Source organism: Heteronotia binoei, chromosome 2 (assembly GCF_032191835.1).
Source record: "Heteronotia binoei isolate CCM8104 ecotype False Entrance Well chromosome 2, APGP_CSIRO_Hbin_v1, whole genome shotgun sequence".
NCBI classification, from domain to species: domain Eukaryota; kingdom Metazoa; phylum Chordata; class Lepidosauria; order Squamata; family Gekkonidae; genus Heteronotia; species Heteronotia binoei.
In genome coordinates this window covers 183291535-183308496 of record NC_083224.1, presented here as the reverse complement: position 1 = coordinate 183308496, position 16962 = coordinate 183291535, and the positions used below count along the sequence as shown (strand labels likewise).

The 16962-nt window shown below is 46.5% G+C and overlaps 1 protein-coding gene across 2 annotated transcripts in view; it reads left to right on the top strand.

Moving 5' to 3' along the window:
- The window catches only part of ANKRD24 (ankyrin repeat domain 24), a 57130-nt gene that overhangs the window by 15139 nt on the left and 25029 nt on the right, over window positions 1–16962 (top strand). Inside the window, exons 4-10 of one of the 2 annotated variants that reach the window (XM_060232613.1) lie at window positions 1261–1325; window positions 2752–2809; window positions 5126–5196; window positions 8093–8199; window positions 9129–9316; window positions 13061–13086; window positions 13270–13362. In XM_060232613.1, the coding sequence (XP_060088596.1) occupies window positions 1261–1325; window positions 2752–2809; window positions 5126–5196; window positions 8093–8199; window positions 9129–9316; window positions 13061–13086; window positions 13270–13362 (608 nt within the window). Of the gene's footprint in view, window positions 1–1260; window positions 1326–2751; window positions 2810–5125; window positions 5197–8092; window positions 8200–9128; window positions 9317–13060; window positions 13087–13269; window positions 13363–16962 lie in introns of those variants that run through there. The other variant, XM_060232614.1, reaches the window with a different exon arrangement.

Below are 16962 nucleotides of genomic sequence, written 5' to 3'. Positions count from 1 at the left end.
AAACATGTGGCGCAGGGGTCAAATCAGGCCCCCGGAGGGCTCCTATCAGACCCCCGAGCAACTTGCTGTCATCTGCTTCCTTCTCCCTCTCTCTTGCTCCCTTCTGCATCACAGCTTGCTTTGCCAGGCTTGCTCAATTGCACAGGAGCTACAGAGCAAAGCCTCTGTTTTCTCCATGGGGGGCGAGGAGACAGCTTGCTTTGCCAGGCTCTCTCAATCACACAGCAGAGCTACTGAGCCAAGCCTCTCTTCCTTCTATTGGCTAAGGCTCCTCCCCCTCCTGGTCCCCCGGGGAGGACAGGAAAGAGCCAGAGCTTCCTTTGCCCAGTTCCCTGGATCCCATGGGAGAAATACAAAGAAAGCACCTTTAAGATCGAGTGCTAATGTTTTAAGCATGTTTTATTTTTAAGTTTTTTTAAAAAAAATCTTTTGACTGTGTCTTTTATAAAGTTTATAAAGATTAGCTACCTAATCTTAAATAGGAACACACACGGCCCGGCTCAACAAGGTCTCATTTATGTCAGATCTGGCCCTCATAACAAATGTTTGATACCCCTGCACTAAATAATGCGCTTTCAATCCACTCTTAATGCACATTCCAATGGGATTTTGCCAGTTCACACAGTAAAATCCACTTGGAAAGTGCATTGACGTGGATTGAAAGTGCATTATTGAGTGTGTGCGATCGCAGCCCCCAATGCAAGGTGAAAGTATTTATTAGAGCTTTATAAGATCCCTAAGTGTTTTGCTGTTAAGCTTCTTCAGGGGATCTTCTGCAGGGTTTTTCAGATTCCACCTCGAGCAATGAGGCCCTGAAGAAGTTTAGCAGTGAAACACTTACGGGTCAATAAAGCTCTAATAATTTTTTTCACCTTGCACTAGGGCTGCGATCGCACACACTAAATAATGCACTTTCAATGTGCTTTCCAACTGGGTTTTCTGTTTTCCTGTTGAGCCTAGGGCCAGAATAGACTTCATTTTTATTCATTCCTTTATTAGTATCCTGCTTTTCTCCCTAACTGTGACCCAAAGCGGCTTAACACTTCATTCTCTCCTCATCCTGTTCATCCTCACAACAACAACCTTGTGAGGTAGGCTGAGAGACTGTGATGGGCCCAAGGTCACCCAGCAAGCTTTCAGGGCAGAGCACAGATTCGAAAACCGACTGTCCCAAGTCCTAGTCCAGCAGCATGCCATGCCAGGTCCCATTTAGCACCAAACAAAATAATATTGGGTCTTTTCCTTCTTCCCCTTCTGCAGGTTACACGGCTTTGCATCTCTCGGCAAAACACGGTCACCCACAGTGCATAAGCAAACTATTGCAGGTAAGTTGTCAAGAGCTTGTCAAACGATAATCAAAGTAATTATACTTTTGCACACTTGCTTTTGCAAAAAGGAATGACAAGCTAAGTTTATATGTTAATTCCTGTTTGTATCTGCTAAAACATTTTCATTATGTTGTATGCTAATTTGCTATTCACCCTCTACCCATAGCCATGGACTGTAACTTTCAATTCAGTGCATCTGAGGAAGTGTGCATGCACATACCTTGAATTAAATTTTGTTGGTGTTAAAGGTGCCACTGGACTCAAAATCTGTTCTGCTGCTTCTGACCAACACCACCTGGATCTACTGTTAGGGTTGCCAACATCTAGGTGGGGCCTGGAGATCTCCCATTATTACAACTGATTTCCACATTACAGAGACCAGTTCCCCTGGAGAAAATAGCAGCATTGGCAAGTGAGCTCCATGGTCTTATCCCTGCTGGTCTCTCCCCGCTCCCCAAACACCACCTTCCCTAGGTTCCCTTCAAAATATCTGGGTATTTTCTATCCCAGAGCTGGCAAGCCACCTTCTTTCCAGAACTGGAAATCCAAAGCTGAAACCATTCTTTTGCCCAAATGAAACCTTCCACAAATATTCTAGAGCAGTGAATTTTTGAAAACCTGCACACAAGTTAGCATTAGACTCTTGTTTGATGTGGGTTTGCATTCCCTCAGCTCCCTTTTTAAAAAGGAAGGAAGGAAGGAAGGAAGGAAGGAAGGAAGGAAGGAAGGAAGGAAGGAAGGAAGGAAGGAAGGAAGGAAGGAAGGAAGGAAGGAAGGAAGGAAGGAAGGAAGGAAGGAAGGAGCAACCTTCTGTGGGGGGGGGGGAATCCAAATCTCAATCCAGCAGAGAAAAGTCAACCTTGAGTACCCTTCATCAGTTTTACTTTCAGCCACAGGTACGCTCCTTGATGCAATCATGAACATTACATTCAAATTAGGAAAAACTGACCCTCCCCTTTGCAGTTTGGGATTAGGAAATAGACCCTGCCTATTGCAGTTTGGGATTAGGAAATAGAAACTGCAGCCTGAACCTATGGACTTTTTCACATTCTTTTTTTCACCTGTGTGTTTCTATTGCTTGGGGGAGGGGTTCTTTCCCACAAGTGCGTGCTTCCTCAAGTGGTCAATTTGATATTAGATCGCTGATGTACACTGATGATTTAAACAACAGGTTTTTTTATGCTGGGCATATAGTAATGTAATATTGAATCAACCACCAGAGGAAGCACAACACTTGTGGAAGCAGTGCAAGACGGACCCTGAAGCAATAGGGACACGTGTAACAAAACTTAGAATGCAGAAGAGCCTATATGGGTTTACTCAGAAGTAAGTGCTGCTGTGTTCGGTGGGGTTTATTCCCATGCAAGTGTGCCAAAGGACTGCATTTCATTACTTGTTCTTACCTTTTTCTGTCTTCACTCAGGCATCCTGCCCTGTTGACGTGGCAGACAGCAATGGACGGACTGCTCTGCATCATGCAGGTGAGCTTTGTCTGCAGCACAGAATGTGAAAAGTAGTGGGTCAGATGCTATAGTGATTTCAGTTGCAAAAACCCAACTGAAAACACACATGGCTAGCCGCTATATACCCAGAAACACCACCCAAAATATACCTCCAGCAATAAACAACCCAATAGAAAAACAGATGCTCAGAACCCTCATTTGCATGGGCTTAATTCAAATGGATATTACCTGATTGACTGGCTCAGCAAGGGCAGCCACTCTGAGCGTAGCTGCAAGGAGCCTCTCAAACAATGGACTTCATTCAAATGGATATTACCTGATTGGCTGGATCAGCAAGGGCGGCCACTCTGAGCATAGCTGCAAGGAGCCTCTCAAACAATGGGCTTCATTCAAATGGATATTACCTGATTGGCTGGCTCAGCAAGGGCGGCCAATCTGAATGCAGCTGCAAGGAGCCTCTCCAACAAACGGTCTTCGTTTGAAGCTGCCAGAACATTACAGAATGCTTCCAAAATTCTCCTGTGCCCAATTTGCCCCAGATACGGGAGCTACAAATTACCTAGACTTTCTTCTGCTGTGTTAAAAATCTGCCGTTACTTTTTTTTTAACTTCCAAATATTGTACAGTGCACTATGCGTGCACAATTTGTCACGGTTCTCAAGCATTTCAGTTCATGCATATCTTTCCCCCCTCCACATTACTAGTATATATTGATAAATTACTACCTAAAATCCTAAAGGGCAAATCAGTGAGTTCTAGATCAAATCAAGCCTGAACTCTCCCTAGAAGTCTAAATAGCTAAACTGAGGCTGTGGTACTTTGGTCACATTATGAGAAGACAAGAGTCACTGGAAAAGACAATCAAACTAGGAAAACTTGAAGGCAGCAGAAATAGAGGAAGACCCAGCATCTGATTGATTGATTGATTGATTGATTGATTCAGTCAAGGTAGCCACAGCTCTCGGTTTACAAGACCTGAGTGAGGCTGTTAAGACATTTTGGAGGATATTGATTCATAGGGTTGCTTTAAGTTAGCAGCAACTTGTCAGCACTTAACTCACACACGCAGGCAAAATCTGTCTTGATACATGTGATTTTTGAAAGGTGCTTTATCCATGTGCAAGATGCATTCATATGCTAGCATCAGTAATTGTGTTTTTCCTGATGCGCACCGCAGATGTGCTCTTTGTTTGTTGTAGTGCCAGTTTGGTGTAGTGGTTAAGTGTGCAGACTCTTATCTAGGAGAACTGGGTTTGACTCCCCATTCCTCCACTTGCAGCTGCTGAAATGGTCTTGGGTCAGCCACAGCTCTCGCAGAGATGTCCTTGAAAGGGCAGCTTCTGTGAGAACTCTCTCAACCTCACCCATCTCAAGGGTGTCTGTTGTGTGGGAGGAAGGTAAAGGAGATTGTAAACCACTCTGAGACTCTGAGATTTGGAGTGGAGGGTGGGATATAAATCCAAGATCATCATCATCATCATCATTCTTTTTTTCTTTTTCTTCTTCTTTGGTGTACTGGTTAAGAGCAGCAGACTCTAATCTGAAGAACGGGGCTGATTCCCCATTCTTCCATATGCAGCTGCTGAGTGACCTTGGGTCAGTTACAGTTCTCTCATAGCTGTTCTCTCAAAGCTCTCTTGGCCCCAACTACCTCACAGGGTGTCTGTTGTGGGGAGAAGAAGGGAAAGGAGCTTGTAAGCCATTCTGAGACCAACTCTTGTCCTCCTCCTTCACGTTGCTAAATCCCAGTGATCATACTTACAGCTTCCTCGAATTTGCTCATTTGCAGTGTTTCATCCATGCTTGTGTTCACATCAGTACCGGAGGTAAAGTGAAACAAAGCTCATTGGCTATTGTTGTGACCTGACAATATTGCTGGCTTTTGCCATCATAAATTGATTGATTGACAAATGCGTGGAAAGAACCAGAACAGGAAGCTGCGGCTAAGTGCACATGCTCCAATTCCAGGGCTGTTTTTGGATATGTAGGGGAGGAATGTAGCACAGAAAGGAATTGTGGAACAATAAAGGAATAGAACTAGAGAAGCAGGCTCATTCATCCGCTGCAGCTTCCATTGGGCAGTGCATGCAATGCTCATGTTTCCCTGACATACTAGTTTTCTATGTGTGGGGATTTTTATGTGTTGTGGAAGTACTAAATGAGGTGATTTCCCCATGTGATACTACCTGGAACAGGCTGATCACCTGAAGCTGAATCTCATTCTGCATTAGAAGTTGCAAATTGCCCCTTCTGCCATGGTCTTTGTAGAACCCTGATGTGTGTTGAAACATCCCCGTTGCAACAGCAGAGTTTATCCTTTCTTGTCTTTTCCAGCTCTCAGTGGATGCATCTCTTGCTTGGAGATTCTCTGTGATTTCAAGGCTTCTTTGAACACCAAGGACCAGGTAAGGCACCCTGCCCCAAACCTGGTCAAGGTAAATCTCCCATTTCCTCTTCACATTGTCAGATTGGTGTCCAAGTAACAGGCCACAAAAAAAAAAAAAAATCCAGAGAATGGAATGTTCCCTGCAAAATCTACCTTCTTGTGAATCTTGAAGCTCTTTTAAAAAAATGTACACAAACGAAGTATATAGCCCTCGTGAACATGAAAGTTCTGCTTGAGATTTTCTCAGAAACCCTGCTGAATAATGTTTCTAGGGCAAGAGCTTCAATGCCACAGATACTCTTTCACACATCTTGCAGAGGGAGAATGTATACTGCTCCCTCAACACTGTGTGGGGGGGAGAGCAATAGTGCAATTACACCCCCCCCCTTTCTATCCAGGACTTTTTTTGTAGCAGGAACTCTTTTGCATATTAGGCCACACACCCCTGAGGTAGCCAATCCTCCAAGAGCTTACAGGGCCTACTGTAAGCTCCAAGAGGAGTTCCTGCTTTATAAAAAGTCTCTCTCTCTTTCTCCCTCTCTCCCTACTTACCTGTGGCACAAAGTGGTAAACAGCAGTACAACAGTCCAAGCTCTGCTCACAACCAGAGTTTAATCCCAGCAGAACCCAGGCTCAGGTAGCTGGCTCAAAGTTGACTCAGCCTCCCATCCTTCTGAGGTTGGTAAAATGAGTCCCCAGCCTGCTGGGGGCATAGTGGAGATGACTGAGGAAGGCAATGGCAAACCATCCCATAACAAAAAGTCTGCCAAGAAAACGTCATGATGTGACATCACCCCATGGGTCAGTAATGGCTTAGTGCTTGCATAGGGGACTACCTTTACCTTTTATATATAATATATAGGCCCAGCCACACGCTTGTTCCATTATGGCATTTCTGTAATCTTGATCTAATGGAAAGAAGTGAAAATATGCCCTTGTTTGTATTTTGTTACTGTGAGGCTGTTTGTTAATTTTTTGTCACCAACATTCCAAATCCATTTATTTCATTTAGGCAATTCTATTTTCTTTTCTTTCTTTTTTTTGGGGTGGGGGGAGTATGCCATTGATGCAAAAACAAACATCAGATTTAAAAGCGATATGGGTATGGAAATGTCTTTAGTAGGATCAAAGAGAAAAAAAAGAGATGACTAATTTTGTCCTAGAACACAGCAGTAGACAAGTGGTACCTTTAAGACCAACTAAGTTTTATACAGAATGTAAGCGTTCGTATGCTCTAAGCAGACTTCATCAGACAAAAATGGAATGACAAGCAGCAGTTCTTAATATAAGTGGGCAGTGAGTTGGTATGTAGAATCATGGGAATGTTTTTAGCAGATTAAAAGAATCACAAATTGGGGTCTGTGTTTGTTCGTTAGTGTTGTTAACTGGGCTGAAACAACATTGGAGGGTGATAAAAAGCAGATTGATGTACGTGTGAAGTGCCATAAATCTGGGTAACATTCTAGCTTTGTTAGTTTTGGGTTTAAATACAGGGCATAGTTACTCAAGAGGTTATAACGTTATAGTTTGCCATTAGAAAAAAGGGAATACATTAAAACAGTGGAAGATGGGTTAGTATATGCAATAAGATAAACAGCCAATAGCCCTTATCTGAGTATGTCAATACAACCCCCCCCCCCCCAATATTCTGATACACTATTCTAAAAGAGAAATACATATTAGTTAGCCATTAGAAAAACAGGGTACAGTAAAATATAGTGGAAGGTGGGTTAGTATATGTAATTAGATAAATTGCCCATATCCCTTATTTGAGTATGTCAATACAAACCCCGCCCCCATTATTCTGATACACTGTTCTAAAAGAGAAATGCATTGGAATACTGTGAATGTATAGCTAGTGAGAGTTGGTTTAGCATATGTAATGAGATAAAAACCCAATATCCCTGTTCAGTCCTGGGGAGGTGTTTGTTCCAAGTTTCATAATAATTTGTAATTCAGCAATTTAAACAGCTACTTTGAGGTCACCCATTGAATGCTCTAAGAGCCCTGTGGCACAGAGTGGTAAAACTGCCGTGCTGCAGTCTGAGCTCCCTGCACACGACCTGAGTTCAATCCTGGCGGAAGCTGGGTCCAAATAGCCAGCTCGAGGTTGACTCAGCCTTCCATCTTTCCAAGGTCAGTAAAATGACTGACTACCCAGCTTGCTGGGGGGAAAGTGTAGATGACTGGGGAAGGAAATGGCAAACCACCCTGTAAAAAGTCTGCCATGAAAACGTTGTGAAAGCAACATCACCCCAGAGTCGGAAATGACTGGTGCTTGCACAGGGGACTACCCTTACCTTTTTATTGAATGCTCAAGAAGATTAAAGTGTTCTCTGACAGGTTTCTCATTTCTGTAATTCCTGATGTCAGATTTGTCTAATTTTGTCCTAAATAAGGAACTAAGATTTTTCACATTGAAATGGTGCGGTCACAAAATTCGTTAGTGTCTCTGATTCAGAGTTTTCATTATTTCTTTGTAAAAGCTCAGAGTATACCCAGTTCTGCCGTCAAGGCAATACTGACATTGGCCAAGCGCTTACAGGGCTTTTAGTACAAGATCTACTGTAAACTCCAGGAGGATTGGCTACATCAGAGGGGTTTTGGCCTAATATGCAAAGGAATTCCTGCTACAAAAAAAGCCCTGGGCCAGAGAATATCAAGAAGACTGTTTTCCTCTCTGGAAGAGATCTCTGGTTCACAAAAGCTAAAGCTGGAATAAATATTGTTAGTCCTTTGGGTGCCACTGGACTTCTGCTTTATTTTGCTACAGTGGACTAAAAGGCCTGCTTCTCTGGGATTCTCCTCCAGAGCCTGTCTCCAGAGATGCTTACTTTTGTCTGTGGTTCTACCCCCGCCCTATAGGTTGGTTAGTTTGTGCTGCTGTCCTTTCAGCATCTCCTCTCCCTTGGCAGGATGGGGCAACCCCGCTGATTCTAGCAGCCAAAATGAGCCATTCGGAGCTCTGCCGTTACTTGCTTCACCGGGGAGCAGCTGTGAATGCAAGAGATCAACGGGGCCGGTGAGTGAGGCAGTGTGCACTGAGCCAGTTTGGTGTAGTGGTTTGATGTAGTGGTTAAGAGCAGTGGACTCTAACCTGAAGAACCGGGTTTGATTCCCCACTTCTCCACATGCAGCCAGCTGGGTGATCTTGGGTCAGTCACAGTTCTCTAAAGCTGTTCTCTCAAGAGGAGTTCTCTCAGAATTCTCTCAGCCCCACCTACCTCACAGGGTGGGTGTTATGGAGAGAGGAAGGAGATTGCAAGCTGCTCTGAGACTCTGAGTGAAGGGTGGGATATAAATCCAGCCTTCTCCTCCTCTTCCTTGTGTCTGTGTGTGATGCAGTCATCTGGGCGGCTCCAGGCTTGCCAGGTGCCCACTTATGGTAGGCAACCTCCTGGTAATTTTGATCACTGCCTACCAACAGTCAGCTGATTGGTGGACAGAAACAGGCCAGCCTAACAAGGAGTTCAGTGATTGTCCTTCCTGCACGATGATGTGACTTCTGACACAACCTAGAAGTACTGGCATGTATTCTATGGCTCTGTGGCTTCCATAGAGTGTTTGGGCAAGTGCTAGAGTGTCTCTCCAGCTCAATGCAGCCCTGCTGGGTTGCACCAGAAGTGACAACATTGCAAGCTGGCAACAATCCCAACCCTCCCACAGTAAGTTTCCACCCCTCTCCCAGAATCCTGGGAGTCTTGGCATGCTTATCCTCTGGCTGGAAGGATTTTGGACACCTGAGGCTTCCTGGGTCTGTCCTCTGCTGATGCAGGGAAAGTAGTAGCTTGTTCTCAATACTCTCATTCTGTGATTCCTAAACTCCTACCAGATTCTCTCTGGGGAGTTTTTGTTTTCTGCGCTAGAGAGCCTCTCCTTAGTTCCAGCGTTTGTACACCTCTGTCCCCAAAATCGTCCCTCTGAACTTAACTGGGGCTGTCTTGGCTTCAGAACAGCTCTGATGGTGGCTTGCGAGAACGGCAGCGTGGAGACAGTGGAGGTTCTCATCCATGGTGGGGCCCGGGTCGGTCTTGTCGACGCCACGGGGCATGACGCAGTTCACTATGGTGCAGCCATGGGCAATGCCCTCATTCAGCACTACCTGCAGGAGGCGGCCCACCGCCACTCTTGGGCCAGTGGTAAGATGTCCTTCTCCCTCCCCTTTTCTATCCCTAGAGCAGATGGGGAAACAGAAGCCATTAGCCTGTCCCCAGGGAACTGGGGTACATAGACTCCCTGTGCAGGATAGGTTGAAGAGATGAGGTGTCGATCAATTGATTGATGCACTGAAAAGGAGAAAGGTGCCTCCTTTGGATGGTAGCTCAGGCCATTTGGGTAGTGTGGAAGCTTTTCTGGTTGCTAGCTCCACGTTGGGAAATTCTTTGAGATTTAGGAGGGCAGGGTTTGGGGAGGCACTGCAGCAGGTTTCAATGTCATAGTTCAATTCTGGTCACTGCACCTCAAAAAAGATATTCTAACATTGGAAAAAGTGCATAAAAGATAAAAGGGTTGGAACACTTTCCCTATGAAGAAAGGTTAAAACGCTTGGGGCTCTTTAGCTTGGAGACATGTTGACTGAGGGGTGACATGATAGAGGTTTACAGGATTATGCATGGGATAGAGAAGGCAGAGAAAGAAGTACGTTTCTCCCTTTCTCACAATATGAGAACTCGTGGACATTCAATGAAATTGCTGAGCAGTTGGGTTAAAACGGATAAAAGGAAGTACTTCTTCACCCAAAGGGTGATTAACACATGGAATTCACTGCCACAGGAGGTGGTGGCAGCTACAAGCATAGATAGCTTCAAGAGGGGATTGGATAAGCATATGGAGCAGAGGTCCATCAGCGGCTATTAGCCACAGCCTATTGTTGGAACTCTCTGTCTGGGGCAGTGATGCTCTGTATTCTTGGTGCTGGGTGGGGGTGGGGGGGAACCATGGGAGGACTTCTAGTGTCCTGGCTCCACTGATGGACCTCCTGATGGCACTTGGGTTTTTTGGCCACTGTGTGAGTGTTGGACTGGATGGGCCACTGGCCTGATCCAACATGGCTTCTCTTATGTTCACCCTCTAAAGCAGCCATTTACTCCAGGAGGAATTATCTCTGTTGTCTAGAGATCAATTGTAATTCCAGGAGATTGCCTGTTGGCCTTAAACTTATTGGTTGTTGTCAGAGTTTCACATAGGGCTGCCAGGTCCTACCTTGCAGCTGGCGAGGGGATCCTGGGTCCTTCCTGGGATTGTGTATGGTGTGATGATGTCACCAAGAAGTGACATCGTCATGTCACTGACATCGGGGTGACAGTCTAGTTTTTGGGCAAAACGTTATGGTTTGTAGCCATTTTTACCATAGAGTTTTGACTGAAATCTAGAGCATCACTAGATGCCATCACCATGTTGCCTTTCAGGCTAGCTGGGGGGTGGAATTTCCCTCCGCCGGCCAGCTAGCCGGAGGCGGGGAAGCGCCCCACAGAAGTGGGGGTTCCCTCACCCCCCAGCAGGGGGTCTGGAAACCCTAGTTTCACAAGGCCAAATTGGAGCTAGATGGCCCACTGAGGTGTAGTGGTTGCAGTGCTGGCATAAAAATGGAAAGAAATAAAAAAACCCTCTCTGCCGTGGGAGCTTGCTGGGTAAGCTTGGACCAATCACACATTCTCAGTAGAGTTGCCAGGTATCCCCTGACCATCAGTAGGGGCTGGGGGTTAGAGGTGCCAGTTCCAGCTTAGGGAATTCCTGGAGATTTGGAGGTGGAGCCTGGGGAGGACAAGGACCTCAGTGGGGTACAAGGACACAGAGTCCTCCCTCCAAAGCGGCCATTTTCTCCAGGGGAACTGATCTCTGTAGTCTGGAGATGAAGTATTATTCCAGGAGATCTCCAGGTCCCACCTGGAGGCTGGCATCCCTAACTCACAGCCTAACCTGCCTCACATAGTTGTTGTGAAGCAAACATAGAAGTGAAGAGAATGATGTAAGCTGCTTTGGATCCCTCTTGGGAAGAAAGGCTGGATATGAATGAATGAATAAATAAATCCACTCAGCCATGAAGCTTAAGCCAATTGCCGTCTCTCAGCTTAATCTCTCTCACAGGGTCACTGTGGAGATAAAATAGAGGAGGGGAGAGCTATATACACCACAAGACATTTTGTTTACCTGCCCCTCACAGCACCTATTGCCTGCTACCGAGGAACTAGGGAGAATATAATGGCCTTGGAAATGATATCCTCCTTTAACTTCACCGCCCCCCCCCCAGGCACTGCCCCCTCAGATCTCTCAGAGGTATTGTTGGGAACCCTATACCTCACCTTGAGTGCCTTGGAAGATGAGTGGAAGTGAAAATATGATATCTATTTAGTACACACTCATCCCGTCCTTTCCCCCCAGGGACCTCAGGGCAGCAACTGACATTTTCCCTTCTCCATTTTATCCTCACAACCATCCAGTGAGGTAGGTTAAGTTGAAAGGCAATGACTAGCTTTTGGTCACACTATGCGCAGGGCTTTTTTTGTAGCAGGAACTCTTTTGCATATTAGGCCACACATCCCTGATGTAGCCAATCCTCCTGGAGCTTACAGTAGGCCCTGTACTAAGAGCCCTGTAAGCTTTTAGTACAGGGAGAGCCAGTTTGGTGTAGTGGTTAAGTGTGTGGACTCTTATCTGGGAGAACCGGGTTTGATTCCCCACTCCTCCACTTGCACCTGCTAGCATGGCCTTGGGTCAGCCAGAGCTCTGGCAGAGGTTGTCCTTGAAAGGGCAGCTGCTGTGAGAGCCCTCTCCAGCCCCACCCACCTCACAGGGTGTCTGTTGTGGGGGAGGAAGGTAAAGGAGATTGTGAGCCGCTCTGAGACTCTTCGGAGTGGAGGGCAGGATATAAATCCAATATCTTTTTCTTCTTCTCTTGGAGGATTGGCTACATCAGGAGTGTGTGGCCTAATATGCAAAGGAGTTCCTGCTACAAAAAAAGCCTTGAGTTCCATGGCTGAAGGGAGATTTGAACCTGATCAGGGCCTAGTCCTACACCCTGCCCTCAACACCACCTGTTTAGTATGGAGAATGTCCTGGCTTTGAGTGCTGAGCACCTCTAGTTGAAGGATCTCAGGTGGGAGATGAGAAGACATCTCTCAGCCCAGGACTGACTTGGGAGCATTCATCTGACCCAGCTTCATGGAGGTCTCTCTCACTTCTGTTTGGCAGTGAATCTCAAGGGATCCCAGGCAGCAGAGCCGGCCCTGCCACTAGGCAAACTAGTCAATTGCCTAGGGCGCCGGCCTTCTGGGGGCGCCGAATTGGCACTCCATGACTTGGTGATGTTACCAATATGGGAGGGGGGGGTAATGCCAGAAGTTAGCCTTGCCTAGGGTGCCAAAAGGGCTTTTTTTTTGTAGCAGGAGCTCCTTTGCATATTAGGCCACACACCCCTGATTTAGCCTGGAGCTTACAGTAGGCCCTGTACTAAGAGCCCTGTAAGCTCTTGGAGGATTGGCTGCATCAGGGGTGTGTGGCCTAATATGCAAAGGCGTTGCTGCTATTTAAAAAAGTCCTGTAGGGCCAGCTCTGCCAGGCAGAGAAAGCTCTCTCCTGACACCCACAGCTTGAGATCCATTAACTGGGACTAAACCCAGATCCTTCCGGAGCTTGATCATCGAGTGGTGGGTGGGACCTCCCCCTTATAATCATGATGCAGTTTCTGGAATTCCTTCTTTTTGCCCTGGGTTGGGCTGCTCACCTTCCTCAATCTGAAGTCAGCCTAGGGAAGATGAACAGAGATGCATTTTAAAAAATCTTTAATAAAGTGTACATTGTTTTCCGCTGACATTCTGTCAACCCTAATCTTGCTGTCTGCTCTTCATCCCTCTCTCCATCTCTCTCCCCATCCCTTTGAGAAGAGGAATCAGCTGAATTATCCTCGCAGGTAATATTTTTTGAGACCCCCAGAGATGTCTGTGTCTGTGTGTCTGTCACTGGGGCAAGTATTGTGCAGGGGGTTGGACTACATGACCCTTGGGGGTACCTTCCAACTCTGTGATTCTATGATTCTAAGTAGCTGGGCGGGTGTCCCTTATACTTATCTCCCCATGCATGTCTGTTTTGACAGGCTTCCTCCCCCCGGCAGTCTCTGTCAAAGGGGAAGAACAGCAGCCCGAGGAAGAGGAAAGCTCCCCCACCACCTCCAAGCGCCCCCAACCAGGTAAGGAGTGTAGAATAGGTGTTGAGACCACAAGGCAGAAATATTATCCTCCTGCCCTTCGGCCAAGGTTGCCAGCTCTGGGTTGGGAAATTTCTGCAGTTTGGGAAGGGTGGCGTTTGAGAAGGGAAGGGACCTCAGTAGGGTATAAGGCCACAGAGACCACCTTCCAAAGTAGCCCTTTCCTCCAGGGGAATCGATCTCTCTTGGTTGGGGACCAGTTGTAATTTCGAGAGATCTCTAGCTACCACCTAGACGTTGGCAACCCTGCTTTCAGCGAGGACTCTAAACAAACGAATTTGCGATCAGAAATGCTAAAGGTGTCAATTGATCCTAAAAAGCAACCGTGGAAGGGGTGGATTGGGGCAACAGTGCTGGGAAAGTGGAAGCTCCTGTGCCAGTTTGGCGTAGTGGTTAAGTGTGCGGACTCTTATCTGGGAGAACCGGGTTTGATTTCCCACTCCTCCACTTGCAGCTGTTGGAATGGCCTTGGGTCAGCCATAGCTCTGGCAGAGGTTGTCCTTGAAAGGGCAGCTGCTGGGAGAGTCCTCTCAGCCCCACCCACCTCACAGGGGTCTGTTGTGGGGGGAAAGATATAGGAGATTGTAAGCCGCTCTGAGTCTCTGATTCAGGGAGAAGGGCAGGGTATAAATCTGCAGTCTTCTTCTACTTTCCTCTGTAAGGGAGAAGAATTAACTTCTTTTTCCCCTGGTGCTACAATCCTGATGGAGACTGAGATACTAGGGTTGCCAACCTCCAGTTGGGGATCAGGAGGTCTCCCAGCATTGTAACATCTCCAGGCTGCAAAAATCAGATTCCTCTGGAGAAAATGGCCGCTTTGGAGGTTGACTCCATAGCACTATATCAGGGGTGGCCAAACTGTGGCTTGGGAACCACATGTGGCTCTTTCACAAATATTGTGTCGCTCTCAAAGCCCCCACTGCCCCATTGTCTGCTTGGAGAAGGCATTTGTCTTTTTAAAACACATCTCCAAGCCAAGCCAGCAAGTGGCTTGGATAATACATTTAAAGTTGCTTTCTTTCCACCTCTCTCTCTCTCTCCCCTCCATCTATTTGCTTCCCTCCCTTCTCTCAAACATCTCACATTTATTCTATATAGCCCTTATGTTAAGCAAGTCTGGCCACCCCTGTACTATATCTTGTTAAGGTCCTTCCCCTCCCCAAAGCCCCCCCACTTCACTCTCCCAAATTCCAGGAATTATCTAACTCAGGCAATCCTAGATGCACAACTGCTTTTCAGAACTCGACCACAAATCTAGAACTGCAAGATTATGGGAAGCTCAATCCCAGGGTTTAGGCTGGAGGCAATTATCTTTTTTTAACCAGTCCACTGAAGGCAGTTTGAAAGAGAGACACGTGCTCTTGCTGTGTGGACCCCACTGATTTCTGCTTCCAGTTGATTAGCTTTTGTAGACCTTTGTATTACTTCAGTAACCTTCAGGAAACCTTCAGGCAACACTGGTATTAGAGAAGTATGCCTATGCAGTGGTAATGGAAATTGCCATCAAGTCACCACTAATTTATAGCAACCAACCCATAGGGTTTTCAATGCAAGAGACGTTCAGAGGTAGTTTGCCACTGCCGGCCTCATGACTCTGGACTTTCTTGGTGGTCTCGAATCCAGGGCTTTTTTTGTAGCAGGAACTCCTTTGCATATTAGGCTACACCTCTCTGATGTAGCCAATCCTCCAAGAGCTTACAGGGCTCTTCGTACATGGTCTACTGTAAGCTCTTGGAGGATTGGCTACATCAGTGGGGTGTGGCCTAATATGCAAAGGACTTTCCCCTACAAAAAAAGCCCTGCTCGAATCCAAATGCTAAGCAGGGCTGACCTTGCTTTGCTCCTAATATCTGATAAAGTTAAAAGTAAAGGTAGTCCCCTGTGCAAACCACCCAGTTGTTACTGGCTCAAGGGGTGATGTAACATCCCAGTGTTGTCTTGGCAGACTTTTACAGGGGGCTTTGCCATTGCTATTGCTAAGAAGTCCAGCTATAAAGTTGCCTAGGCTATAAAGTCAGGGTTAGTATGCAAATGTATGACTTAGGAAAGGATACTTCTCTCAAGTATCCTTCTCTTTGAGTCCTCTTGGATTAAAAGTGCCTTTCAAAACAAGTGTTTAAAATCTGAAAATCATCGCATTTTGGAAGCATCACAGATGAGATGTGAAAACTTGTTCCTCATTTTGTTCTTTCAACAATTTCATTTGGTTCTCTTAAGTATTCAGCGATCATTTCCCTTGCCTTGACCAGTCTGTATTGTCCTCCTTAATCACTTTGACAGGAGTGGGCAGGAGAGAACTATGGTTTGCTGACAGGGAGAGGAAATAATAGACAGTGTGAGAAAAGCCTGTGAGCCTGGAGAGAGCTCAAAATATCTCCTTTCCTGCTAGAAACTCCCTATGTGGAACAGCATTGATTTCTCTTCGCAAAGTATCAATGCCTTTGCATCATCAGCTTCTTTTACACCAATCCCTGCCTTCACTTCAGACCTATCTGCATGCCTAGCAACCAACACATCTCACCTCTCACTAAGGAAAAGAACAAAGACTGCCACATGTAACAGATCCAGAAGCAGATAGTCACAAATGAATGTGGGTGTACAGAGGTCTTAGGAGAAATAGAGGCACATACTCCAAAACAGAGGTCCCCAACCTTTTTGAGCCTATGGGCACATTTGGAATTCTGATGCGGCATTGTGGATGCAGCAACAAAATGGCTGCCGCAGGAGGCGGAGCCAGCAACAAAATAACTGCTGCAGGAGGCAGAGCCAGCCACAAAATGGCTGCTATAGCTTAACTTCAGGAACACAGTGTCGATCCTGGTGCTGTGGTGGCAGCTGCCAAAGCAGCAGGGCTCAGTTTATAGCAGGAGCTCCTTTGCATATTAGGCCACACACCCCTGATGTAGCCAATCCTTCTGGAGTTTACAGTAAGCTCTGTAAGGTTGCCAAGTCCAATTCAAGAAATATCTGGGGACTTTGGGGGTGGAGCAAGGAGACATGGGGGTGGAGCCAGGAGAAAGGTTGTTACAAGAATAATTGAACTTCAAAGGGAGTTCTGGCCATCACATTTAAAGGGACCGCAAACCTTTTAAATGCCTTCCCTCCATTGGAAATAATGAAGGATAGTGGCACCTTCTTTTGGGATGCATAGAATTAGACTCCGTGGTCCAATCATTTTGAAACTTGGAGGGTCTTTTGAGGAGAGGCATTGGATACTATGCTGAAAGTTTGGTGCCTCTACCTCAAAAAACAGCCTCCCTGGAGCCCCAGATACCCAGGGATCAATTCTCCATTATTCCCTATGGGAATTGGCCTCCATAGGGAATGATGAGTGCCCAGCAGACATTCCCCCCCCCCCCCGCTTTGGAGCGAGGGGAGGGCCTCCAAACCGGGGGATCCCCGGCCCCCACCTGGGGATTGTAGCAACCCAAAAAGTAACGTGGAAAAGAGAAGCAAGTATACAGCACACAGCAGTGGATGCTGTGTGCTGTATACTTGCTTCCCCACCTGGGGATTGGCAACCCCAAAGCCCTGTAAGAAGAGCTCCGTAAGCTCTTGGAGGATTGGCTACATCAGGGATGT